The following is a 23,819-nucleotide window of genomic DNA, read 5'->3' on the forward strand; positions in this document are numbered from 1 at the left end:
GGGTTCGAACCCTGGTCCGGGAAGATCCCACATGCCACGGAGCAACTAAGCCCGTGTGCCACAACTACTGAGCCTGCGCTCTAGAGCCCGCGAGCCACAACTGCTGAGCCCGTGTGCCACAACTACTGAAGCCCGCGCACCTAGAGCCCGAGCTCTGCAACAAGAGAAGCCACCGCAATGCGAAGCCTACACACTGCAGCGAAGAGTAGCCCCCGCTCACCGCAACTAAAGAAAAGCCCGCGTGCAGCAACGAAGACCCAATGCAGAAGAAGAGTAGGTTGGAGGAGGGGACTCTGAGGGGCCAAAATGAGAATGTGTGGGTAGGGGGGCCTGGCTGGAGCAGGACAGGCGCACCAGTGGGGGCACAGGCGGGGGGGGGGGGGGGGTGGATTCCTGAGAGATGAGCTGTCACTGTGGGTGGTCCGCCCTCCACACGTGGATAACCCCTCCCTGCAGGCACAGCTGGATGGCATCTGCCTGGGGCTGGTTCAGGGCACAGTAGGGGGTCCAGGACACCGGAATGGACAAGTATGCATAAGTACAATACAGATTTTCTCCTCCTGGCTTCCCCTTCCAAAGTGGGGGTAGGCATTACTTGGATGCAGCCCAGTGGTGCCTTGCTTTCCCTGGCATGAGCCTAGAACCCCTCATTTGCTGGGGGCTGCTCTGCCCGTTGAGGGGATTGGTGTGGGACACAGGAGACCCAACAGACAGAGGGATGGCTGAATCACAGGAGAGGCCAGTGGAACTCATGGCCTGAGGGCTTGTCTGGGTAGCCCTGTCGTGGGTGGGGGTGGGGTGGGGGAAGGGGGGTGGTGAGTCATCTCCAGCTGCATCTTCTACCCCACCAACATCCTGCTGCGTCTTTCATCCCCAGGAACCTGTCTGAAGTCTGGTCTCCAGCAATCACTTCTAGTCTGTTTGACCTAAAGCAGCCAAGATCTCTGACCCTAGATGGGGTTGGAGAGGGATCCCTCAACATCTATCTGTAGAGAACCTCCTGGGGAAATCTCAGAAGCCACGGGAGGTGGGGGTCTTTACACTTAAGTGGAGTCAGATCATCTGTCCAGGGGAGGGGTGGCAGGGGCGGCGACTTCTGGGACGATGGGTGGGGGCGGGCCGCCTGGGTCCCCGCCTGCTGCTCCGCCCCCCGGATCAGGGACTTTTCTCTGCCGTGGCGGCGGGACTGCGGCAGCAGCTGGCGACCGGAGCCGGCGGACCAGCAGGCAAGACCGGGACTGGGGGTGGGAGAGCACTGGGCTCGGACCCGCCAAGGCCGAGGGACAGAGGCGGGGTCCTGGCTGACCGTTTCCCTCACCCAGGATGAGACTGTGGCTCCTGGTGGCTGCGCTCTGCGCGGGGATCCTGGCAGGGGCGCCCCGAGTGTGGGCCCAGCACAGGGAGAGAGGTGGGTACGGCAGGGAAGGACCCCATCCAGGGCACTGCACCCTGCCACCCGCGGCTCCACTCGACCTTCATCCTGGATCCCGCCTCCCACCCTTCTCGACTCCTCATGCATTCTCCTAACTCTCCCTGGACTCCCCAAACCCTCCGCGACCCACACTGCGTCTCCCAAACTGCATCCAGTTGTGCGTGGGTCCCCTACCCTATGTCACTCCGCGCTGGTCCCCGGACGCCAACCTCAGTCCCAGATCCACACCCGCTCCGGCGACTCTCCCTCCCCACTAGTCCTCCGCAGGAGAGTCCGCTCCAGGCCCCACCTCTGCTGCCTCCACCGCTCCCAGGCCCAAGCCAGCCTGGGCCGGTTTGCACAGTGGATGAGGCCAACTCCCCCTCCCCAGCCCCAGGGGACCACAGTGAGGGGAGGGGGTGGGTGGGCCCCTGGGTGGGCCCCAAGAAGAAATCGTGATCGCTCTTCCCCGTCCCAGTGAGCTGCACGCGCCTTTACGCCGCTGACATCGTGTTCCTACTCGACGGCTCCTCGTCCATTGGCCGAAGCAACTTCCGCGAAGTGAGGGGTTTCCTTGAGGGGCTGGTGCTGCCCTTCTCTGGGGCAGCCAGTGCACAGGGTGTGCGCTTCGCTGCCGTGCAGTACAGCGATGACCCACGGTGAGTGGCTCCCCACAGCTGGACCCACCAGGACCCCACCCCCAGAAAGAAGCAGAGAGCCCCCAAACCCCTAGGTCAGGCTTTAGGGAACCCAGAGGATCCCCCCTCCCACCAGCCAGGACATCTTCTTAAGATAGAAGCAGGGATCTCCTAGGTACAGCCCGGACATCTGAGACCCCTCCTGAATAGTGCCCTGCCAAAGACAGGAGCTGTGTTTTCTGATCTAGAGATGGAGAGGCCTAGAAGGGGACCCAGTGGCTTGAGATGCCCTGTGCCTGCTGGACTCTCCATGTTCTGGCCTCCTGATGCCTTCAGCCTCTCTCAGCAGAGGGCCTCCCTGCCTGGCCAGTGTCCACCTCCTTATAACTGGGCCCTTCCTCCTACCATTATTTAATTAACCAGACATCCTGGTACCTGAGCCTGGGAGCCCCAAGGGGTCCAGGCCTGCCCAGGCCCAGCCACAGGCACGACACACACAGGTACCTAAGGAGTTTGTTAGCTTGGGAGCTTCAGAGATGGAAGGTAGGAATCACAGAACCAAGTGGACCCTCAAGGGGGCCTGATACAACCCTCATTCTAGAGGCCTCTTAGAGGCCAGGACCAGAAGAAGTCCTTGCTCCTAGCCTGCTGCCACCCCCCTCCCCACAGGACAGAATTTGGCCTGGATGCGCTTGGCTCAGGAGGTGACGTGATCCGTGCCATCCGAGAGCTCAGCTACAAGGGAGGCAACACGCGCACAGGAGCTGCAATTCTCCACGTGGCTGACCGTGTCTTTCTGCCCCAGCTGGCCCGACCTGGTGTTCCCAAGGTGATCTCTCACCCTACCATGCCTTCCAAGGTGACCCCAAGTAAGTGTCTGAGGCAGTCCTGACTTGACCCTGCACCTGCCCCAGGTCTGCATCCTCATCACAGATGGGAAGTCCCAGGACCTGGTGGACACAGCTGCCCAGAGGCTGAAGGGGCAGGGAGTCAAGCTGTTTGCTGTGGGTGAGTTACCAAGCTGGGGTGACAGGTCAGCTGGGGCAGGGATGAGTCAGAGGGCATGTGGGCAGCTGAGCCCTGATTGGGCATCACCTCAGGGATCAAGAATGCCGACCCTGAGGAGCTGAAGCGAATCGCCTCGCAGCCGACCAGCGATTTCTTCTTCTTCGTCAACGACTTCAACATCTTGAGGACGCTCCTGCCTCTTGTTTCCCGGAGGGTGTGCACAACTGCAGGTGGCGTGCCTGTGGCCCTGCCCTGTGAGTTCCTGCCCACCCTGTGTGCCCTGACCTGGACCCTGACCCAAACCCCAACCTGGGAGTGCTGATTCCATCCCATGTGCTCCTGGCCCTTGAGCCCAGTGCTGTACCATAAGTGCTGACCCCTGATCCTCTTGCCTGGTTGCCTGACTGCCCCTTTCCCAGCCGATGACTCAACCTCTGGTCCACGAGACCTGGTGCTGTCTGAGCCAGGCAGTCAATCCTTGAGAGTACAGTGGACAGCGGCCAGTGGCCCTGTGACTGGCTACAAGGTCCAGTACACCCCCCTGACGGGGCTGGGACAGCCACTGTCGAGTGAGCGGCGGGAGGTAAGGATGTCAGCAGTGGTAGGTGGAGGGCTGGGGACTTAGCTGGCCAAGATGAAGTGACCTCTGACCCTGGGCAGGTGAGCGTCCCAGCGGGTGAGACCAGCGTGAGGCTGCAGGGTCTCCGGCCACTGACTGAGTACCAAGTGATGGTGGTTGCCCTCTACGCCAACAGCATCGGGGAGGCCGTGAGCGGGACAGCTCGGACGAGTGAGCAGTTCTGCTAACCTCTGACCCCGCTCACCTAACCACCCATCCCAGTAACCCCTCCCCACTCTGGACTCACTAATCCCTGGTGGGACCTTCCCCTAGCTGCTCTGGAGGCACCGGAGCTGACCATCCAGAACACCACAGCCCACAGCCTCCTGGTGGCCTGGCGGAGTGTGCCAAGTGCCACTGGCTACCGCGTGACGTGGCAGGTCTTCAGTGGTGAGTGAGAGGTGTGGGCTGAAGGAAGTCCCTGCACCTCAGACAGGACTGTAGGGTCCTGAGTCTGCAAGACCCACTGACCCCTCTGTGCCCCCCGTGCAGGTGGGGCCACACAGCAGCAGGAGCTGGGCCCTGGGCAGGGGTCAGTGTTGCTGCGTGACCTGGAGCCTGGCACAGACTATGAGGTGACCGTGAGCGCCCTGCTTGGCCGGAGCGTGGGGCCTGCCACCTCCCTGACTGCCCGCACCGGTGAGAGGGCTGGGTGCTTTCTTCAGGCTGGGTGGGCAGGCCGGCAGGGCACAGAGGCCACTGACCTCCCATGTGCCCTGGGCAGACACTTCTGTTGAGCAGACCCTGCGTCCCATCATCCTGGGCCCCACATCCATCCTTCTTTCCTGGAACTTGGTGCCTGAGGCCCGTGGCTACCGGCTGGAGTGGCGGCGTGAGAGTGGTCCGTTCAGGAGGGCGGGGTGGGCAGGCTGGGTCCGGACCTGGCCTCAGCTGGCCTGACCCTGTCATCTTGCAGGTTTGGAGGTGCCACAGAAGGTGGTGCTGCCCTCTGACGTGACCCGCTACCAGTTGGATGGGCTGCAGCCAGGCACTGAGTATCGCCTCACACTCTACACGCTGCTAGAGGGCCGCGAGGTGGCCACGCCTGCAACTGTGGTCCCCCCTGGTGAGGGCTCTGTGGGCCCGGCCAAGTGAGAGGGGAAGGTACAGGGGCCCCAGGCTGCCTCTCAGGCTGTGCTGTCCAACAGGGCCAGAGCTGCCCGTGGGCCCTGTGACAGACCTACAGGCCACCGAGCTGCCTGGGCAGCGGGTGCGAGTGTCCTGGAGCCCAGTTCCCAGCGCCACCGAGTATCGGATCACCGTGCGCAGCATCCAGGGTGAGGGGGACACAGCCAGACCCGTACACACACTAAAGTTCCAGCCTTTCCAACCATTCCAGCCTTTCCAGCCTTTCTGCACTCCGGGGTCTCTACAGCCTCCTCCTCTCTCCTTGTCCATCCACCTCCCAAGATGGCACTGAACCAGACCCTGTCACAGGGTCTGTCTGCTCCCTGCCCTGCCCCTGCCTGTCTTTTCACCTGGATCTGTCTCCACTCCCTGCCCCACCTCCCTGGCCATGGCTTTCACCCTTCTCCACAACCACAAGCTCAACCCCCGCCCTTCTATAACCTTAGCTGTGACCACTGTCCTCCCATGTCCCCATCCAATACTGACTCCACCTCACTGTCTGTCGATGACCTGTCAACTCATGTCACTGTCCGCTGACTTCTGACATCGTACATCTTATGTCCTTGTCCACTGACTTCTGTCATTATGTGTCCCCATTCATCACTGGCCCATTATCCTGTGTCGCTATCCATCACTGACTCCTTTTATCCCTTGTCCTGATCTCTCACACCTTTCCGTCCCATGACCCATCCCTCACTGACCCTTTTCTTTTTTTTTTTTTAACATCTTTATTGGGGTTTAATTGCTTTACAATGGTGTGTTAGTTTCTGCTTTATAACAAAGTGAATCAGCTATACATATACATATATCCCCATATCTCCTCCCTCTTGTGTCTCCCTCCCATCCTCCCTATCCCACCCCACTAGGTGGTCACAAAGCACCGAGCTGATCTCCCTGTGCTATACAGCTGCTTCCCACTAGCTATCTATTTTACGTTTGGTAGTGTATATATGTCCATGCCACTCTCTCACTTGGTCCCAGCTTACCCTTCCCCCTCCCCGTGTCCTTAAGTCCATTCTCTACGTCTGAGTCTGTATTCCTGTCCTGCCCCCACTGACACTTTTCATCTTTTATCTCTGTCCATCACTGAGCACCTTCATCCCACATTCCCATCTCTCACTGACCCCTGCCTGCCTATCCTACCTTCTCCCATAGGGGTCGAGCGGAGCCTGGTGCTTCCCGGGAGTCAGACAGCTTTTGACTTGGATGACGTCCGGGCTGGGCTGAGCTACACAGTGAGGGTGTCAGCTCGAGTAGGCACCCGAGAGGGTGATGCCAGCGTCCTCACTGTCCGCCGGGGTGAGCACTGCAGGAGGGCTGTGGGGGACAGCTGCCTGACTCACTCTGGTCCTGGTTTTGATCCCTGACCTCTATCTTTAATCCCCAGAGCCAGAAACCCCACTTGCCATCCCAGGGCTGCGGATAGTGGCGTCAGACGCAACGCGAGTGAGGGTGGCCTGGGGACCTGTGCCTGGAGCCAGTGGATTTCGGGTTAGCTGGAGGACAGACAATGGTCAGTGTGGGATGTGCGGGACGGTTGCTGAGGGGAACAATCAGGGTATGGGGGACCAAGGGGCAGGCAGGAGCCATGCCAACATTTCTCTCTGACGTTAGGTCTGGGGTCCAGCCAGACATTGCCCTCAGAGTCTACTGCCACAGATATCATGGGGCTGAGACCTGGAACCTCCTACCAGGTGGCTGTGTCGGCATTGCGAGGGAGAGAGGAGGGCCCACCTGCGATCACCGTGGCTCGAACTGGTCAGGGCCTGACCCAGCGCCTTGGCTCTCTCTCTCCAGTGGCCCTTCAGACCCCCATGCCTTCCCTTTCAGACCCTTGCTTCTCCACAGAACTCCAGTCTCCCCCTTTAGATCCCCACTGCCTCCTCCCTCAGAGGCCCTGCTTCCCCCTTCAGTCTCCCTTGCCTCCTTTTAAGCCCCTGCCTTCTTCAGATTCCTCTGCCTGTCCCCTAACACCCCGCTCTTCTTGCCCTCAGATTTCCACCACCTCATCTCTCAGACCCCATTGCCTTTTCTGCCGGACTTGACCATCCTCTTAGACTTACACTTTTCTTCTTTGTCAGACCCCCTCACTGCCTCCTAGTGCCTCCGTTGGAACCCTATTACCTTCTCTGTCAGACCCTCTGGTCTCCCAGATTTCTGTCACCTGCCACCTCAGATTTCTACTATCCCCTCTGTCAGAACCCCCACTCCTTCCCCATCTGACCCATTCACTGCATCCGCTATCAAATCCTTGCCTCCCTTTAGATTCCCATTGCCTTCCTCTATTAGATGTCCCCCCCCAAACCCTCCCCCACCAGACCCTCCACTGGCTCTTCCATCAGACTCCCCACTGCCTCTCCCCACCAGACCCACTGGGCCCAATGAAGACAGTCCGTGTGACTCAAGTCAGCAGCTCATCTGTCACCATCACCTGGAACAGGGTTCCTGGTGCCACAGGATACAGGGTCTCCTGGCACTCAGGCCACGGTGGGCACCAGGGGTTTGGGAAGGGACCAGAGGTTTTGGAGGTTGTCGGGGGCAGGTCTGGGTGGAATGGGAGAAGGGGTTTCTTCGGGGTCCAGGTGGGACATTGGGGGGCAGCGTCTGGCTAGTCCTAGAGCTACCTTCATTCTCACTCCTAGGCCCAGAGAAATCCCAGTTGGTTTCTGGGGAGGCCACAGTGGCTGAGCTGGATGGGCTGAAGCCAGATACCGAGTACACAGTGCATGTGTGGGCCCGTGTGGCTGGTGTGGATGGGACCCCTGCCTCTGTGGTTGTAAGGACTGGTAAGTGGACCCTGGCCATCTGCCAACCACATCTCATTGGCTGCCCTGTCCTGCTGCGTATGCCTGACTGCTCCAGCTGCCCGCTCCATCACAGCTCTTCTCATGACTTCTCTCCCCACACTGACGTACCCCACATTGACTAGGAGTCCACCCACAGTGACCTCCTGGCTGCTCCACACTGCCCGCTCTGAGGCACTGATCTTCTCCCACTCAGGAGTTGCCTACACTGACCCGTCCACAGTAACCTCATACTGACCTTCAGATAGACCTCCCTGCATTGAGCATGCCTGTTCTGCCACCCTGTTCTCTGCCAGCCATCCAGTGGCCCCTGATCCTTTTCCTTGCGTCTTCCTCCAGACCCTCAGCCCGTGGGCAGTGTCTCGAAGCTGCAGATCCTCAATGCTTCCAGTGATGTTCTGCGGGTCACCTGGGTGGGGGTCACTGGAGCCACAGCTTACAGACTGGCCTGGGGCCGGAGCGAGGGTATGGTTCCCTGACCCTGCCCTTGCCCTTCCTGGCTGGGATTGGCCCCTTTGGTCAGCCACTCCTATCCCTGACCGTTGCCCTATGCTCGCCTGGCCAGGTGGCCCCACGAGACAGGAGATGCTCCCAGGAAACACGGACTCCGCTGAGATACGGGGCCTCGAAGGCGGAGTCAGCTACTCAGTGAGAGTGACTGCACTTGTGGGGGACCGTGAGGGCGCACCTGTCTCCATTGTCGTCACCACGCGTAGGCAGAGCTCGGGCTGGCGCGAGCCTTGGATTGGTGCCTTGGACGGTTTGGGGGAGGGGTTTGTGCTCGGGAATGGAAAAGGGGCCAGGGATTGGTAGTGAACCTGTGGGGGCGGGGTCTTCGGGGGGAGGAGGGATGTAGCCTGGGATAGGCAGTGGGGCCGGTTGGGGGCTGTGCGTGTTCCAGGGTTGGTCTGGGATTGGCACAGAGATCAGTGGGGGGGCGGAGCCTCCCTGATTCTTGCGCTTTCTCTCTAGCGCCTGAGGAGGCTCCACCAGCCCTGGAGACACTTCGCGTAGTGCAGCGAGGGGAGCACTCGCTGAGGCTGCGCTGGCAGCCGGTGCCCGGGGCACGAGGCTTCCGTCTGCGTTGGCGACCTGATGGTGAGAGGTGCCCCCGGTAGGGAGGTTAGGGACCAATGGGGTGGGGCTGGGGGTGGGGTCGGCGAAATCAGTGAGAGTGGGCAGGGTCTGTCAGTGGGGGTCTGCGGAATCGCTGAAGGTACCTGGTATCAGTCACCTAGGTGCGTGGGATCAATGAGGGTCAGTCGGGCAGGGTCGGCGAGAATGAGGAGATCAGTCAGGAGGGTGGCCCCCATCAGCAGGGTCAGTCAGTGAGGCTGGCAGCGTCATTGTCAGTAAGGTACGAGGGGGTCAGTGAGGTGGGCGTGTCCATTAATGCCGGTCTGTAGTATCCTCCTACGTGCCCCTGCCCCCCTCTCATGCCTGCCCCAGGTGGCCAGGAACAGTCCCGGGTCCTGGGGCCGGAACTCAGCAGCTACGAACTGGACGGGCTGGAGCCAGCGACCCACTACCGTATATGGCTGAGTGTCTTGGGGACAGCTGGAGAAGGGTCCCCCTCAGAAGTAACTGCATACACTGGTGTGCTCTTACCCCTACCGAAGACCCACCCTGATTTCCTGTACCCCATGACCCTGAGTGACTCCTCCTGTAGCCCCCCTACCATTCCTGACCCGGGATGATCCCAGCATGACCTCCGGTGACACTTCCTTCACTAAGATGAATCTGCCCCAGGATCTCCTTAGATCTCTCTCCTCTGGGTTCTCGGGACACATACTCGGATCCCTAGTCTTTGATTCCTCCTTCAGAGTCACCTCGTGTCCCAAGCACTGAACTGCGTGTTGTAGACACCTCAGTCGACTCAGTGACTCTGGCCTGGACCCCGGTGTCTGGGGTATCCAGCTACATCCTATCCTGGCAGCCACTCAGAGGCCCTGGCCAAGGTGACGGGGAGGCCAGTGTTAGGGTGGGCTGGCAGTGGGGGCTCCATGGAGGGCCTCCTGTTTAACTGAGCTCTGTCCTCTGCAGAATTGCCTGGGGCCTCACAGACACTTGCGGGGCTCTCAAGCTCCCAGCGGGTGACAGGGCTAGAGCCTGGCATCTCCTACATATTCTCCCTGACACCTGTCCGGGAGGGTGTACAGGGTCCTGAGGCCTCTGTCACACAGACCCCAGGTATGGTGGGCCCAGTGGGAGGAGCCCAAGAGAGTAGCTAGGTGGGCCGACTGCTTCAGTAACTCAGCCCCCTTCCTGCAGTGTGTCCCCACGGCCTGATGGACGTGGTGTTCCTGCTGCATACCACTCGAGACAATGCTCATCGCGCAGAGGCTGTGAAGCGAGCCCTGGAGCATCTGGTGTCTGCACTTGGGCCTCTTGGGCCACAGGCCGTCCAGGTTTGGCCCCAGAGGCAGCCAGACTCCTACCTGTCCCTGCCCACCCCTGGTCCCACACCATTTCCCTGTCCCACTACTGGTCCAGGCTTTCTCCCCGCCCTTCCCCAGGCTCCAGATCGCCTCACTTGCTGGTTGGCTCCGTATCCTACCATCACTACTGACCCCCTAATAGTTCAGGTTTAGTTACACACCTTGGGCTCTGTGTCTTCCACCAGGCTCTGTGTCCCCTGTCCTTGCTGTGTCATCCTCCCCAGGCTCTGTGGTCTCCCCACCCTAGGTTGGCCTCCTGTCCTACAGTCACCGGCCCTCCCCACTGTTCTCGCTGAACAGCTCCCATGACCTCGGTGTCATCCGGCAGAAGATCCGCAACATCCCCTACACGGACCCAAGTGGGAACAACCTGGGTAAGGACTACAGTGGACATGGATTCTTGGGGCTTTCCCATTGGGAGCTTGGTGCCCCTGAGTTCTGACATGACCTCTCTCCCAGGCACAGCTGTGGTTACAGCTCACAGATACCTGTTGGCACCAGATGCCCCTGGACGACGCCGGCACGTGCCGGGGGTGATGGTTCTACTGGTGGATGAGCCCTTGAGAGGTGACATCTTCAGCTCTATCCGTGAGGCCCAGGCTGCTGGTGAGGAGCAGGGCTGGTGGGAATGGGGCCTGGGAATAGGGTTGGCCCCAGCAGGGTCGTCATGCAGGCTGCTGGACCCCTCCTTAGGGCTCAAAGTGATGATGCTGGGCCTGGCAGGAGCTGACCCAGAACAGCTGCGTCGCTTGGTGCCGGGCATGGACTCTGCCCAGACCTTCTTCACCGTGGATGATGGTCCAAGCTTGGACCAGGCAGTCAGTAGTCTGGCAACAGCCCTGTGTCAGACGGCTTTGACCACCCAGGTTTGGAAGGGGCCTCTGGGGGACTAGGTGGTGAAAAAGAGCGGGTCTGGGGGCTCTTGGTAGAACTGCTGACCTCAAGGAGACCCTGTGTCCACAGCTACAGCCAGAGCCTTGCTCGGTGCATTGTCCAAAGGTAAGTGTCCAGGGTTGAGAGTGTGGGTGAGGGCCACTCTTGGAACTTGCCACTCTGACCGTCGCCCAACACATCTTTCCCCAGGGCCAGAAGGGGGAACCCGGAGAGATGGTGAGTGGCTCTGGTGGGGGGTAGAGAATGGGTTGGGGGGCTCAGTGGGTCAGGGGGAGGTCAGCAGCACAGGGCTCACCGATCATCCTTCCTAGGGGCTGAAAGGACAAGCCGGGTCTCCTGGCCCCCCCGGCCTCCCGGTGAGTGCCTCCCCACACCTGTCCTCTGTCCCCTGACCGGCGTACTGCCTCCTCACCTGCTCTCTCCTCTCAGGGCAGGATGGGTGTTCCTGGCCCCCAGGGACCTCCTGGAAGTACCATTGCGAAGGGTGAGAGGGTGAGTGTAGAGACCATTGAGGTTCCCCTAAGACAATCCTCGAAGCTTCCTCAGGGTTTTTACAAGAGGGAATGAAAAAACAGAGTTAGAAACACAGAGTATTACTAGAAGCTTAAGTGGACATTATCAACCATAGCAGAGACTTTGGGGAAGGATCTGAATTAGGGGGGACCAGTGGGGTTGTGAGATCCCCTGGAGAGCCCGGGTGGAAGTTCCAAGTCCAAGAGGCAGGGAAGGCCCTGGCCTCATCACTGCCCTTGTGCCTGGGGTTCGGCTCCATTCAGCTCAGCGGGGCAGCTTCCCTGCCCCACTGCTGTACCCCCAACAACGCTCAGGGGCCTGTGGGGTGAGAGCTTCAGGTGAAGGATAGTCAGTCGGGGCTCCTCCAGAGAACCAGGGACACTGAGGGAGGGTCCCTTCCTGCCCTAACCTCTTTGCCTCCTTAGGGCTTCCCTGGGGCAGATGGGCCTCCAGGCAGCCCTGGCCGCCCTGGGACTCCTGGAACCCCTGGCCCGAAGGTGAGCAAGCCTTGCCCTCGCAGTTCACATGGTGGGATGCTTTGCTTGAGCGGGTGGGGTGGTCTGACTGGTCTGACTCTGGCCTCCATTTACAGGGCTCCCCAGGGTGGCCCAGTCCTCGTGGAGAACCAGTAAGTTGCTCTGCCTCCCAGTGTCTTCCCAGAGCCCTTTCTGCAGGGTGGGGAGCTGGGGTGGTGGAGCGGGGTTGGCTTGTAGGGGCCCACCCTGAAATGCGCTGAGACCAAGCATCACCCTTTGCTCTGTTTTTTCCTCAGGGAGAGCGAGGGCCTCAAGGCCCAAAGGGGGAGCCGGTAGGTGAAGGAGGGAGGGGAGGGGACCAAGCCGGGATGTCCCAGGGAGGAACAGGGTTGCCCCAGGACAGACACTGTGTGGGGCCTAAGGCATGATGAGGAATAGCTGGGGACCTCTAGGGGCTTCTCCTACCTCAAGGCTCCCATACCCTGAATCCTTCCTGCTGTTCTCTGTCCTGCAGGGAGAGCCTGGACGAGTCATTGGAGGCGAGGGCCCAGGGCTTCCTGGGCAGAAAGGGGACCCTGGTCCTCCAGTAAGTTCTAGAATATGGTTGGGGGGGGAGTGATGTGTGATGGGGGAACCAATGGGGTGGGTCTATGGGGTTGTACTTTATATTTTGTCTCTTCCATCAGGGTCCCCCTGGATCTCGTGGCCCATTGGGAGACCCAGGACCCCGTGGTCCCCCAGGATTTTCTGGAACAGCTGTGAAGGTGAGGGCATGACCGCCATATGGTCTCATCACCTCCATGTGATCCAGTGACCTGGTGACCTCATTCGAACCCACACAACCCCTACTGGTCACTCTGAGCTCATGTGACCTCTTGACCACCCCCACCCATGACTCCTCAGTTCCTCCATGAACTTTGTAATCCAGTTTGACCCCAAGACTCTCATTCCTCCTGGTATCTTGGGGTGTGGAGGTGTAGTCCAGGGTCATGTGTCATGATCTCTCTTCCAGGGTGAGAAAGGTGATCGTGGGGAGCGGGTAAGTGAGGGGCAAGTTATGCTGGGGGTGACTTGGAGTCTGATTCCCCCCGGCCATCCCCTGACCTGTTGTTCTTTCCCAGGGCCCCCCTGGACCAGGTGACGGCAGCGTTGCTTTAGGGGAGCCTGGGCTGCCGGTGAGGGAGCCTTGAGGCTCTGCTGGGGACCCTGTGGGCCATGCTCTGGGGTGTGGATAGAGGAGCTGGGGGCTCTGCTGGGGCAGTGGGTGGGTGCTGGACCTCAGTTTGGGGCTCACATTTTTACTCATTTCCTCCTAGGGTCTTCCTGGAAGCCGTGGACCCCAAGGCTCAGTTGGCCCCCCTGGAGAAAAAGGAGAAAAGGTGGGAGACCTGACCTCGATGTCCCAGTTCTGGGGTGAGGCCTCTGGGTGCTGGGAGCAGGGTCTTCTACCCACCTGTTTCTCCTTCAGGGTGACTGTGATGATGGAGCCCCAGGCCTCCCAGGACAACCTGGGACCCCGGGTGAGCCGGTAAGTGTGGAGGCCAGGGATTCTGAGCGTGGTGGGCATAGCTCCAGCCCCCACCCTCAGCCATCAACCCTCTACTCCATCCTTATTCCCAAACCCAAATCTCTGAACCCCTTTCAGGGCCTACGGGGACTTCCTGGAGACACTGGCCCCAAAGTAAGTGCCATTTTGTGAGGGGTCAGGTATGAGAGGTGACACACTGGGACCCCTATAGGATTAGGGGAGGCAGGAGGATCAAGAGATAAGGGTTCTCCCCAGGTCAGAGGCTGTGATTTCAGAGACAGATGATTGGAGTTTGAGACACTTTGTCTGGGGTTCGACAGTAAAGGCCCCTCTCCTATCTCTCTCCCCTCAGGGTGACCGAGGAATAACAGGGGCCATGGGTGAGACTGGAGAAAAGGTAAGTGCAGCCTGGGGGGCTCTCAGGGCCCCGGAGGATCTGGGGCCAGACTCAGCTCTGACCCATTCTGCTCCATCAGGGCGAACGTGGATCCCCTGGCCCAGCAGGACCACAGGTGAGCCCACTGACCCCACTGCCGGTGCCAGCAGACCTTGGCTCTGTACCCCTCCTGGTTCTGACTTCTTGCCCTTGATCGCCACTGCCCCTGGCCCTCCACCCCTCCTCACATGACTCCTCATCTCTGCTGATGCAGGCTCTAACCCTCAACCCCAGGGACCCGCTTTTAGCTTTCTGACCCTACTGAACTGACCTTGACTTCCACTGACCTGGTCTCTGTCTTCCTGCCGAGTTTGACCCCTGCTGACCTAAATCCTGATCTTCTGTGACCCCCATCCTGAACCTCTAGCCCTTATCTGCCATAATCCCTCTGCCCCCACCCACCTGGGTCAGCATTTCTGCTCCTCTTCCCCAGGGTCCACCAGGAGTTGCTGGACGTCCTGGACTTGAGGGTCCTGAAGTAAGTATGTGACTGTGGGATCAGGAGTAGGGCTTTCATGTGTTCCTCCCTATCCTGGGCTCATGCTTTCTCCATGTGCAGGGGCCACCAGGACCCACTGGCCGCCGAGGAGAGAAGGTGGGTCATGGGCTGGGAGTCAAGTGCCCCCGATACCAGGGATTGTGGCAGGTGGGATACTGGGGCCTTGAGTTCCTAGGTGGGTCCTTGACCCATCCCTGTCCCTATCCTTTCTCTACAGGGGGAGCCTGGTCGCCCTGGGGACCCCGCAGTGGTGAGTGAAGGGAGGGTGTGTTTCCGATCACTGCACAGGCCCTTGAGCAGTGTGACCCGCCTGGAAACCAGCGTTCCAGGCTATGACCCCATAACCTTGGGACCCTGGACTGGCTCAGAGCTCTGTGACTCTAATGCTGTAACATGCCTTCCGACTCCTGGCTGTGATCCTGTGACCCCATGACCACCATACAGGTCGTGAGCCCTGTGTAACCCCTGCCCTGCTCCCAGTGGTGACCCTGTGACCTCTGGGCAGAGACTTCTGATTGTATATAACCCCAACTCCAACCAAGGCTGTAGTAGTGTGATCCCTAGGCAGGGCCAAGCCGTGTCTGTCCTGTTTGTTTTCAGGGACCTGGGGGTGCTGGAGCTAAAGGAGAGAAGGTAAGTCTGGTAAGAGTGAAGGGAAGCTGTTACAAGGTTGAGATCAAGGTCATAGGGCCTGCCTCTGGGTCTTCCTGGAGGCCTGGAAGTCATGACAGTTGTGGCATGGTCGCTGGGTGGTGGGGTTCATGGAGCCTGTGGCTGACGCTGATGGTCTTTGTCACCTCCAGGGAGACGTAGGGCTCTCTGGGCCCAAAGGAGCTACTGGAGTCAAAGGGGAACGGGTAAGTGTGGGGAAGTGTTTAGGGGTTAGGGCAGGTGACGGTTGTGTCCCCTGACCTCTGATCCTTCCTCCCCCAGGGCCCACCTGGCTTGGTTCTTCCTGGGGACCCTGGCCCCAAGGGAGACCCTGGAGTCCGGGTGAGTAAATGTGGGGATGGGGAGTGTGACAGAAGGAGATGAGGTGGTGCCTGGGAGCCCCAACTAAGTCCTACCTCCCTCCCCATGCCCTGCAGGGTCCCATTGGCCTTACTGGCAGAGCAGGACCCCCGGTGAGTGCCTGTGACCTTGGGTAGCATCAAGGTTTCTGGGGTCACCTCCCCTCAAGGGCTGGCTATACGTGCTGCATCACTCTTGCCTCCTCCACAGGGTGACTCAGGGCCTCCCGGAGAGACGGGAGACCCTGGGCGTCCTGGTTCCCCAGGACCCATCGGCCCCCGAGGACGAGATGTAAGAGGACTGGACTGGGGGAGTGCTGGGGGATGGGGAGTAGGGTACTGCTGGCCTCCCTGGGGGTTTGGGGACCAAGGCTGACTCTCATGTCTCACAGGGTGAAGTTGGAGAGAAAGGTGACGAGGGTCCCCCGGTGAGATTCCTTCCCACTGTGGTTTCTGATTCTTTACCCTTGAACTGTGACCCCTGGCGGGCTGGGGCTCTACCAGGTTATCCAGTCCACCCCCCTGCCTCTGGTCCAGTTGGTTCCCAGGCCCTTCTCTGTCGCCACTCCCTGAGTTAGTTTGAGCCTAACTCACCTGTTTGATGTGGTGTTCTCTCCACCACCAGGGTGAACCAGGTTTGCCTGGAAAAGCTGGCGAGCGTGGCCTTCGGGTGAGGCTTTGCGGGGAGAAGTAAGGGGGGTGATGAGAGAACTTATAGGAGGTGGGCATGAAGCTGTGGGAAACTCTGAGGGGAGAAAGGGCGATGGGAGAGTCTGGAGGGAGGCATGTGGTGATGGGAAACTCTGACATGGTTTTCAGGATGATGGAGAACGGGGGCAGTATGGGGGTCATGGGGGAATCTGCAAAATGCTGGGAGGGTCTGTCTCACACCAGCTGCTCTTCTCAGGGGGCACCTGGAACTCGGGGGCCTGTGGGTGAGAAGGGAGACCAGGGAGATCCTGGAGAGGATGGACGAAATGTGAGTCCTGACCTCTGACCCCTGAACTCTAACCTCAGCTTCAATCTCCAACCATCCAACTCCCAACCTCTGACCCTGCCACCCCGACCCTGCAGTGCTAAACCCTCACAATCCTCATTTCCTTTGACCCCTTCATCACAACCCCCAAAGGCCACCAGGATCCCCATGAATCCTTAAGGTGTTTCCAAAGCTCCCCCAAACTGCTGCCTCTCCTCACTGACCCTGACCCTCTGACTTTCTGCAGGGAAGCCCTGGACCATCTGGACCCAAGGGTGACCGTGGGGAGCCAGTGAGTAGTGCTGGTGTTCTGGGCTCGGGAGGGACACAGGGTTCCGGTGCTCAGTCTGGTCAGCACCTCCATTAAGGGCCTGGAGGTCAAGGTCGGGAGCCCTGGTGGCCACCTGCAGGCCTGACCTGGCTTCTGGGGTTTGGCACTGGGGGGCAGGGAATCTGGGAGCAGAGCTGAGCTTGAGGCAAAACTGAGCCATACCGTGGGGCCGCAGGGCTCCTGTTGACTACAATTCTTTCCTTTCCTAGGGTCCCCCAGGACCCCCTGGACGGCTGGTAAGGGTTGACTGGGTCTGATTCTCTGTCATCTCCCTCACCTGCCCCTGTTGGCCCCACACCGTGTCCCTTCATCACTTCCACTGACTCCCACTTCCCCCACTGCCCCCTGATGTCTTCATTGATCCTCACCAACTCCTCTTCCCCTACTTGAACTATTCTTCTCACTGGCCATTCCCCCCACAGGTGGACACTGGACTTGGAGTCAGAGAGAAGGTATCGTGTTCCGTGGGTGGAGTGAAGCTGTGAGCATAAGAAAGCATCCCAGCACCCCCATGACAGGTTCTGCCTCGGGCATGCCTGTGGCCCTAGTGCTATTCCCTCAACACGTTTGTCTCTACCATAGGGAGAGTCTGGGGACCGTGGACAGGAGGGTCCTCGAGGACCCAAGGGTGACCCCGGCCCCCCTGGAGCTTCTGGGGAGAGAGTGAGTGTGGCTTATCCCGTGGGAACGTACGGGCCTGGGAAAGCCTGCTCTGATTTCTTCCTCCCCCTGTCCTCAGGGCATCAGTGGACTTCGGGGGCCCCCCGGCCCACAGGTGAGTGACACACTTTGCCCCATCAGCCTAAGTTCCCATTGTGCCCTCACCTCTCACTGACCTTGTTCCCTTCAGGGGGACCCAGGTGTTCGAGGCCCAGCAGGAGAAAAGGTGAGAGGGCATGGAGGTTTTCCGACTGTGAGCCTGGGCTCTCAGATCCGTCTCATCCTTCGAGGCCTCTTACCACTCTGTTCTCCTCAGGGTGACCGGGGCCCCCCTGGCCTGGATGGCCGCAGTGGACTGGATGGGAAATCAGGAACCCCTGGTCCCCCTGGGCTGCCTGTGAGTCGTGGTGGTCACTGCCTGGTCACGCCCCTTCCCTTGCCCCTTTGTATGGCTCCAGACTCACTGGAGTCTTCTGGGTCTTGATGAACTCTGGGGCCAGATGGGTTATCTGTGTCTTCTCCTAGTACCCTGCCTGGGTGGGGGATGTTACTGCCTGACAGGCCTTGGGTTCACAGGAGCTAGTGGCCCTGTCAGTGGGCAGTGCCCCTGACCCCATGACCACTGCGGACTCCCTGACTTGAGTCTCTCCTCAGGGTGCTATAGGCAAGGCTGGGGACCCAGGGAGAGACGTAAGTATGGGGAGATACTAGCGTGGAGGGCGGCTCAGGGGTCCAGCATGAACTGTGTAGCCCGGTCTTCATAGTCACAGTATCAGCGGGAGTAGGGGGAGTTGGTCCAGCCCTGTCCTTGGGAGGGTCCCAGTCCCTGGCAGGCAGGTTTGAGCAGAGTCCTGCTTTCTGACCTTCTCTGCCTTGGGCGCTACAGTAGGACCCCCAGATCCTGAGGGTTCTTCCCTTGGGAGTTTCAGCAGGGGCCCCCTACCCTGTCGGGTCTCAGCCTCGGGACCTCCATGGCTCCTCCCAATTCTGGGGGGACTCTACACTGGAGGAAGTTCTTAGTGGGGTTTTCCAAGTCCATGGATGTGCCCCAAGAGATGTATCAGTGGCCTTCTCAATCCTAGCAAAGACTTTTTCCAGGGACTTCCTGGCCTTCGAGGAGAACAGGGCCCCCCTGGCCCCTCTGGTCCCCTTGGAGCACCGGTGAGTCCCACTTTCATGGTACCCTTTTATTAAAAAAAAAAAAAAAAATTATTTATTTATTTGGTTGCACTGGGTCTTCGTTGCAGCAGGCGGGCTCCTTAGTTGTGGCAGGCACGTGGGATCTAGTTCTCTGACCAGGGATCAAACCCGGGCCCCCTGCATTGGGAGCTCAGAGTCTTATCCACTGTGCCACCAGGGAAGTCCCCTCCTGGTACCCTTTTGCCCCCTTACTGCCCTCACCCCAACCCTGACTTCTGACCAATGATCTGTTCCCACAGGGAAAGCCAGGCGAGGATGGCAAGCCTGGCCTGAATGGGAAAAACGTGAGTGTCCAGGGTAGACACAGTGAAACCTCCAAAAAATGCTAGCACATGGACATGGCCCAGATGTGCCATACACATGGGGCACACACACAGACACATGCTGACGTGCCAACACCCGAGTACGTAGCCCACACATACAGATACATCCTGAAGCACACGTCCATGTGCACACACAGGCAGCCTCACAGACACAGTGAGTTAAGTCGACATGCCGATCTGTGCCTGGATGGGCCAACACAAGCTAATATAACCACAGCCACGGGCACAGGCAAAGAGCCTCAGACACAGATGGAGAGGTGCCAACACACAGGTGTGAAGCCCCTATTCAGGGATACTGAAGACATGTTGACACACAAACACTTCCACCCATACACGTGCTATGACTTGGCCCCAGGGCTGCACGTGTACCTCTGTGGAGGTGTGGTGAGACACACATCCAAGGCTCTGATGTGTGATACATGTGGGGACAGACCGACATATGCATTTGTATCCACAGTCACTTGTATACATACGGCCACACATAGTGAGGTAGACACAGGACTTGCAGACAGATACCAAGACACACAGACAATTCTTAATTCTTAATTCTTTTGGGTCTGATGTGAGTCCTCTGCCCGCAGGGAGGACCTGGGGACCCTGGAGAAGATGGGAGGAAGGTGAGTCCCCTCACTTGGAGTCTGCTCTGGCTCAGATTGGGGCCATGTCTGAAGCGCCCTTGTCTTCCTTAGGGAGAGAAGGGAGATTCGGGCGCTCCTGGGAGAGAAGTGAGTGTTGGAGTCTTCTGCAACCTCTGACCCCTGACCCTGACCCTGTGATATGTGGCTCCACTCCTTTCTGGGGTCTCAGGGTCCTGATGCTGGCTGCATCCTCCACAGGGTCATGATGGCCCCAAGGGTGAGCGAGGAGCTCCTGGTAGCCCTGGACTCCAGGGCCCCCCGGGCCTCCCAGGGCAGATCGGCCCTCCTGGCCAGGTGAGTGTCCAGGGTAGTTCCAGGACTTGGGAGCAACAGGGGCCATTATGTTGTCACCCTGGGAGGCCATGATCCTGTGTGACTTCTTTGTATTCTGACATATCTCAGGGTTTCCCTGGTGTTCCGGGAGGTTCGGGCTCCAAGGTGAGTGTGCAGATGCTGGGTGGGGGGTATGGTCAGGGGCTGCCCAGAGTGGGGGCATTTTCCCCACTGGTCATTCTTTTTCTCAGGGTGACCGTGGGGAGACTGGACCCAAAGGGGAACAGGTGAGGCCCCCATCTTTTTCACTGGCCCTGGTAGCCATAGCACCTGCGCATGCGCGCACACGCCCCCAGCCCCAACCCCAAGCTGGGTCCAGCAGCTTGTCTCTTGGTGTCTCCAGGGCCTCCCAGGAGAGCGTGGCCTGAGAGGAGAGCCTGGGAGCACGGCGGTGAGTGAAGCCTGGAACCTGGCCCTTGACTGTTATGTGCACGCCTGTAGCGGCCACCTCTGTCCCCTTCTGCTTGCCGTGAGGCCCCACTGGAGCTGTGCTGTGTGCTCAGCCCCCTGCCCTGTTGGGATTCCTGTAGCCTACACTGAAGGGAACCTGGGCAGCGGGGACATGTCAGGGAGGGGCTTCCAGTGACCTCGAGCCACCTCAACCAAGGGCTAAAGGGTCCTCTGGGCAAGAGGCCTGGGGAAGAGGGTATGGAGGCTGTTTTGGGGGGCAGTGTGGGGCCTTCTCCTCTGTGGGCAGCCCCTCACCCAGTTTGTGTCCCCAGAACGTGGAGCGGTTGCTGGAAAATATTGGCATCAAGGTAGGTTGTTTGGGGGCTGGGCATGGGGGCTGGTGGGAACCCCATGGGAAAAGTAATGCCCGCGGGGCCAGGCCAGGGCGTGGGAGGCTGCAGTAATGGCCCTGCTCTTCTGACCCCTCACTGTCACTCAGACGTCTGCCCTGCGGGAGATCGTGGAGAGCTGGGAAGAGAGCTCTGGCAGCTTCCTGCCTGTGCCTGAACGGCGTCGTGGCCCCAAGGGGGACCCAGGAGAGCGGGGCCCCCCAGGCAAGGAGGTGTGTGTTGGCTGCTCAGGGGGGCATGTCCTGTGGACGGTGTGCTTGACACCAGCATTTACTCTTCTGTTCCTCCAGGGCCCCACTGGCTTTTCTGGAGAACGCGGGCCGAAGGGAGATCGTGGAGACCCTGGCCCTCAGGGGCCACCTGGCCTGGCCCTTGGGGAGAGGGGACCCCCTGGACCTCCTGGCCTTGCTGGGGAACCTGGAAAGCCTGGTATCCCTGGGCTCCCAGGCCCGGCTGGGAGTGTGGGAGAGGCAGGGAGACCAGGAGAGAGGGTGAGCCTGGCTGGGATGGCCGGGGAGGTGGGCTCAGGAGGAGCTTGACTCCCCACGGGCATAGCCCCCACCTTGCGATTTGCACTTCAGGGAGAACGGGGAGAGAAAGGAGAACGTGGAGAACAGGTGAGCTGGCGGGGGCTTTACCGGGCGGGACTGCCTATGGGCTGTGTTGGGGTGGCCACCCATTTCCTTCTTTTCTGCAGGGCAGAGACGGTCCTCCTGGCCTCCCTGGCCCCCCTGGCCCCCCTGGCCCCAAGGTGATCACCCCAGCTCTGCCCAAACCTGTGACTGCTGTCACCAAGAGGCCACCATTGGCTTGAGCCCCAGAAATTCCATGTGGTGACTTTGACCCTACAACCCTCTGGCACCCTGTGATCTGGGATGACCCCTCCATGCCTCTGTGACAGACACATCTCTCCACTGTGACCTTGTGCTTGTAGGTGGCCATGGATGAGCCAGGTTCTGGACTCTCTAGAGAACCAGGACCCCCTGGACTCAAGGGTGCTAAGGTCAGTGTGTGGGATTAACCTGGGGGCCACCCTTGCCATGGCGCCAGCGCCTGGCTTGACATGTCATCCCCACAGGGGGAGCCAGGCAGTGACGGCAACCGAGGCCCCAAAGGAGACAGGGTAAGGCCTCCCACCCCACCATGTTTCCCCTCCCCTGCGGGAGGGCATGCCGGGGTGGCATGTGTGTGGGCACCTGGCAGTGATGGGGGCTCAGGGCATGACACTCTGCTTGCAGGGTGAGCCAGGCATCAAGGGAGACTGGGGAGAGCCTGGACAGAGGGGTCAAAATGGCAACCCGGTGAGTCCTTGCCCCACGGGCCGTGTGTGCACAAGTACACGGCTCTCACTTGTGTTGTCCGCGCTGGAGTCTGCTCTGCCTGGGACTGTCTAGGGGGAAGCTGGGATGGGGAACGAGGACAGTGTGGCCTTAAACGTGTTCTCTCTAGGGTCTGCCAGGAGAGCGTGGTGTGGCTGGGCCTGAGGGGAAGCCGGTGAGTGATGGCAGGAACAGCCTGGCCGACATTCTGGGGAACAGCTACCCTTTGCTGTGTGCTGGCTGCCGTATGCACATGTCACCAGTGACCAGTGCCGGGGTGTGGTGACTGGGTGCCCAGGTCTGAGTGCAGATGCATGATGGCTGTGTACGCGTACAGGCCCATGTGTATTGTCCATGTGGGGCAGTCTGTGGGTACGGGGTGATTTATGCCTGGGAGGGGTGGAGGTGCAGAAGTGGGGCCCCCAGGCAAAGGTCTCCAGAGGGCAGGAACAGGCCCAAGTGAGGCCAGACTGAGGCTCAGCAGCCCCCTTCTCTATCCAGGGTCTGCAAGGTCCGAGGGGGGCCCCTGGCCCAATGGTGAGTACCCCAGAATCCTGCTCCCTCCTGTTCCCATCCTACAGTGGGCAACCCCTACAATGGGCAGTACTGCCTCAGTTTCCCTGGGAGGGTGGGATTGGCTCCCACTCATCTGGCTCTTTCTCTCTCCAACAGGGTGGCCATGGAGACCCTGGACCACCTGGTGCCCCGGTGAGTGATGGGGAAGCACTGCCTGGTGGGGGTGGGATAGGCATTGGTCCCCACTGATGACTCAGTTGGATAATTTGTTTGTGTTAGTCCATGAGTCCAGGTGGATGACTCTGACCCCAGTTTCCTGCCCTTGATACTCTTTTCTAGGGTCTTGCTGGCCCTGCGGGACCCCAGGGACCTTCTGGCCTGAAGGTGAGTGTAGGCATGTATGGGTGTGTGGCTGGAAGGAGGTGGTGGCTTGGAGCAGCCTGTCTGCACCAGGATAACATCTGCCAACCTCTGGGAATGTCACTGCCCTGTAATGCGACTGAGCACCAAGGTGCCCCGTCCATGTGGGCTTTGCTTGTGGATGGGGGCTGAAGGGCCTCTCGTTCATCTGTGGGGTCATGCAGTCTCTGGGGTTTTGGCAGGGGGAGCCCGGAGAGACAGGACCACCAGGACGGGTGAGTGACCCAGCCCATGGGTTAGTCACAGGGAGCTGGGTGGGGTTGGCACTGCCCTGAACTTTTTCTTCCTCCAGGGCCTGCCTGGACCCACTGGAGCTGTGGGACTTCCTGGCCCCCCTGGCACTTCAGGTCTTGTGGTGAGTGAGGCCCCTGCAGGGATAGCATGTCCCTGCCCTCTGGGTCCCGTGCTCTCCATGTCCCTCTCACATCTGACTTGTTTCCTTCAGGGTCCTCAGGGGGCACCAGGTTTGCCTGGACAAGTGGTGAGTCCTGGGAATCAGGGCTGGACTCCGGGGGTCAGGAGTCAGGGGGCAGGCCCCTGACAGAGCTCTCCCTTCTCAGGGGGAGACGGGGAAGCCGGGAGTGCCAGGTCGTGATGGTGCCAGTGGGAAGGACGGAGACAGAGGAGCCCCTGGCGTGCCGGTGTGTGTTCTGAGGGGAGCTCGCTGTGGGCATGTGATGGGACCTGTGCCAGCCGTGTGCCTGGAGGAAGAGGAGGGCTGGGCAGCAGGGGCAGGGGGTGGAGAGGCACTGAGTTCCACCCGCCGTTCTGCCACAGGGGTCACCAGGTCTGCCTGGCCCTGTCGGACCTAAAGGAGAGCCTGGACCCATGGGCACCCCTGGACAGGTGATCTTTGATCCTGACCCCCACCTTCTGCATCTGCTCCTCTGCCTCACCTCCA

General features: G+C 59.9%; 1 protein-coding gene across 3 annotated transcripts in view; it reads left to right on the top strand.

Annotated features, from left to right (window-relative positions):
- The first annotated feature begins 1,104 nt into the window (after positions 1 to 1,104).
- COL7A1 (collagen type VII alpha 1 chain) overlaps positions 1,105 to 23,819 on the top strand; it is a 31,966-nt gene continuing 9,251 nt past the window's right edge. For all 3 annotated transcript variants that reach the window (XM_068557192.1, XM_068557193.1, XM_068557194.1), the window contains exons 1-88: positions 1,105 to 1,226; positions 1,323 to 1,408; positions 1,890 to 2,070; positions 2,719 to 2,878; positions 2,964 to 3,057; positions 3,150 to 3,311; positions 3,477 to 3,640; positions 3,718 to 3,847; positions 3,950 to 4,066; positions 4,169 to 4,315; positions 4,401 to 4,517; positions 4,593 to 4,742; positions 4,825 to 4,953; positions 5,960 to 6,103; positions 6,192 to 6,317; positions 6,419 to 6,562; positions 7,172 to 7,291; positions 7,447 to 7,590; positions 7,948 to 8,073; positions 8,174 to 8,320; positions 8,581 to 8,706; positions 9,058 to 9,204; positions 9,432 to 9,566; positions 9,652 to 9,798; positions 9,880 to 10,016; positions 10,294 to 10,420; positions 10,506 to 10,652; positions 10,740 to 10,912; positions 11,010 to 11,045; positions 11,130 to 11,156; positions 11,252 to 11,296; positions 11,370 to 11,432; positions 11,879 to 11,950; positions 12,046 to 12,081; positions 12,226 to 12,261; positions 12,444 to 12,515; positions 12,616 to 12,693; positions 12,942 to 12,968; positions 13,051 to 13,104; positions 13,246 to 13,308; positions 13,398 to 13,457; positions 13,575 to 13,610; positions 13,810 to 13,854; positions 13,934 to 13,969; positions 14,327 to 14,371; positions 14,453 to 14,488; positions 14,610 to 14,642; positions 14,993 to 15,025; positions 15,196 to 15,249; positions 15,326 to 15,385; positions 15,481 to 15,516; positions 15,614 to 15,694; positions 15,795 to 15,830; positions 16,028 to 16,072; positions 16,310 to 16,381; positions 16,626 to 16,670; positions 16,919 to 16,945; positions 17,132 to 17,161; positions 17,292 to 17,372; positions 17,449 to 17,484; positions 17,560 to 17,595; positions 17,686 to 17,766; positions 18,024 to 18,059; positions 18,468 to 18,530; positions 18,809 to 18,853; positions 19,474 to 19,509; positions 19,582 to 19,617; positions 19,729 to 19,824; positions 19,933 to 19,968; positions 20,055 to 20,090; positions 20,207 to 20,254; positions 20,586 to 20,621; positions 20,753 to 20,875; positions 20,954 to 21,154; positions 21,245 to 21,280; positions 21,361 to 21,414; positions 21,598 to 21,666; positions 21,742 to 21,786; positions 21,902 to 21,964; positions 22,113 to 22,157; positions 22,484 to 22,519; positions 22,655 to 22,690; positions 22,838 to 22,882; positions 23,101 to 23,133; positions 23,211 to 23,273; positions 23,364 to 23,399; positions 23,479 to 23,559; positions 23,696 to 23,764. In XM_068557192.1, the coding sequence (XP_068413293.1) occupies positions 1,105 to 1,226; positions 1,323 to 1,408; positions 1,890 to 2,070; positions 2,719 to 2,878; positions 2,964 to 3,057; positions 3,150 to 3,311; positions 3,477 to 3,640; positions 3,718 to 3,847; positions 3,950 to 4,066; positions 4,169 to 4,315; positions 4,401 to 4,517; positions 4,593 to 4,742; positions 4,825 to 4,953; positions 5,960 to 6,103; positions 6,192 to 6,317; positions 6,419 to 6,562; positions 7,172 to 7,291; positions 7,447 to 7,590; positions 7,948 to 8,073; positions 8,174 to 8,320; positions 8,581 to 8,706; positions 9,058 to 9,204; positions 9,432 to 9,566; positions 9,652 to 9,798; positions 9,880 to 10,016; positions 10,294 to 10,420; positions 10,506 to 10,652; positions 10,740 to 10,912; positions 11,010 to 11,045; positions 11,130 to 11,156; positions 11,252 to 11,296; positions 11,370 to 11,432; positions 11,879 to 11,950; positions 12,046 to 12,081; positions 12,226 to 12,261; positions 12,444 to 12,515; positions 12,616 to 12,693; positions 12,942 to 12,968; positions 13,051 to 13,104; positions 13,246 to 13,308; positions 13,398 to 13,457; positions 13,575 to 13,610; positions 13,810 to 13,854; positions 13,934 to 13,969; positions 14,327 to 14,371; positions 14,453 to 14,488; positions 14,610 to 14,642; positions 14,993 to 15,025; positions 15,196 to 15,249; positions 15,326 to 15,385; positions 15,481 to 15,516; positions 15,614 to 15,694; positions 15,795 to 15,830; positions 16,028 to 16,072; positions 16,310 to 16,381; positions 16,626 to 16,670; positions 16,919 to 16,945; positions 17,132 to 17,161; positions 17,292 to 17,372; positions 17,449 to 17,484; positions 17,560 to 17,595; positions 17,686 to 17,766; positions 18,024 to 18,059; positions 18,468 to 18,530; positions 18,809 to 18,853; positions 19,474 to 19,509; positions 19,582 to 19,617; positions 19,729 to 19,824; positions 19,933 to 19,968; positions 20,055 to 20,090; positions 20,207 to 20,254; positions 20,586 to 20,621; positions 20,753 to 20,875; positions 20,954 to 21,154; positions 21,245 to 21,280; positions 21,361 to 21,414; positions 21,598 to 21,666; positions 21,742 to 21,786; positions 21,902 to 21,964; positions 22,113 to 22,157; positions 22,484 to 22,519; positions 22,655 to 22,690; positions 22,838 to 22,882; positions 23,101 to 23,133; positions 23,211 to 23,273; positions 23,364 to 23,399; positions 23,479 to 23,559; positions 23,696 to 23,764 (7,005 nt within the window). The remainder of the gene's footprint in view (positions 1,227 to 1,322; positions 1,409 to 1,889; positions 2,071 to 2,718; positions 2,879 to 2,963; positions 3,058 to 3,149; positions 3,312 to 3,476; positions 3,641 to 3,717; positions 3,848 to 3,949; positions 4,067 to 4,168; positions 4,316 to 4,400; positions 4,518 to 4,592; positions 4,743 to 4,824; positions 4,954 to 5,959; positions 6,104 to 6,191; positions 6,318 to 6,418; positions 6,563 to 7,171; positions 7,292 to 7,446; positions 7,591 to 7,947; positions 8,074 to 8,173; positions 8,321 to 8,580; positions 8,707 to 9,057; positions 9,205 to 9,431; positions 9,567 to 9,651; positions 9,799 to 9,879; positions 10,017 to 10,293; positions 10,421 to 10,505; positions 10,653 to 10,739; positions 10,913 to 11,009; positions 11,046 to 11,129; positions 11,157 to 11,251; positions 11,297 to 11,369; positions 11,433 to 11,878; positions 11,951 to 12,045; positions 12,082 to 12,225; positions 12,262 to 12,443; positions 12,516 to 12,615; positions 12,694 to 12,941; positions 12,969 to 13,050; positions 13,105 to 13,245; positions 13,309 to 13,397; positions 13,458 to 13,574; positions 13,611 to 13,809; positions 13,855 to 13,933; positions 13,970 to 14,326; positions 14,372 to 14,452; positions 14,489 to 14,609; positions 14,643 to 14,992; positions 15,026 to 15,195; positions 15,250 to 15,325; positions 15,386 to 15,480; positions 15,517 to 15,613; positions 15,695 to 15,794; positions 15,831 to 16,027; positions 16,073 to 16,309; positions 16,382 to 16,625; positions 16,671 to 16,918; positions 16,946 to 17,131; positions 17,162 to 17,291; positions 17,373 to 17,448; positions 17,485 to 17,559; positions 17,596 to 17,685; positions 17,767 to 18,023; positions 18,060 to 18,467; positions 18,531 to 18,808; positions 18,854 to 19,473; positions 19,510 to 19,581; positions 19,618 to 19,728; positions 19,825 to 19,932; positions 19,969 to 20,054; positions 20,091 to 20,206; positions 20,255 to 20,585; positions 20,622 to 20,752; positions 20,876 to 20,953; positions 21,155 to 21,244; positions 21,281 to 21,360; positions 21,415 to 21,597; positions 21,667 to 21,741; positions 21,787 to 21,901; positions 21,965 to 22,112; positions 22,158 to 22,483; positions 22,520 to 22,654; positions 22,691 to 22,837; positions 22,883 to 23,100; positions 23,134 to 23,210; positions 23,274 to 23,363; positions 23,400 to 23,478; positions 23,560 to 23,695; positions 23,765 to 23,819) is intronic.

Source organism: Eschrichtius robustus, chromosome 12 (genome assembly GCF_028021215.1).
Source record: "Eschrichtius robustus isolate mEscRob2 chromosome 12, mEscRob2.pri, whole genome shotgun sequence".
In the NCBI taxonomy this organism is placed as follows: domain Eukaryota; kingdom Metazoa; phylum Chordata; class Mammalia; order Artiodactyla; family Eschrichtiidae; genus Eschrichtius; species Eschrichtius robustus.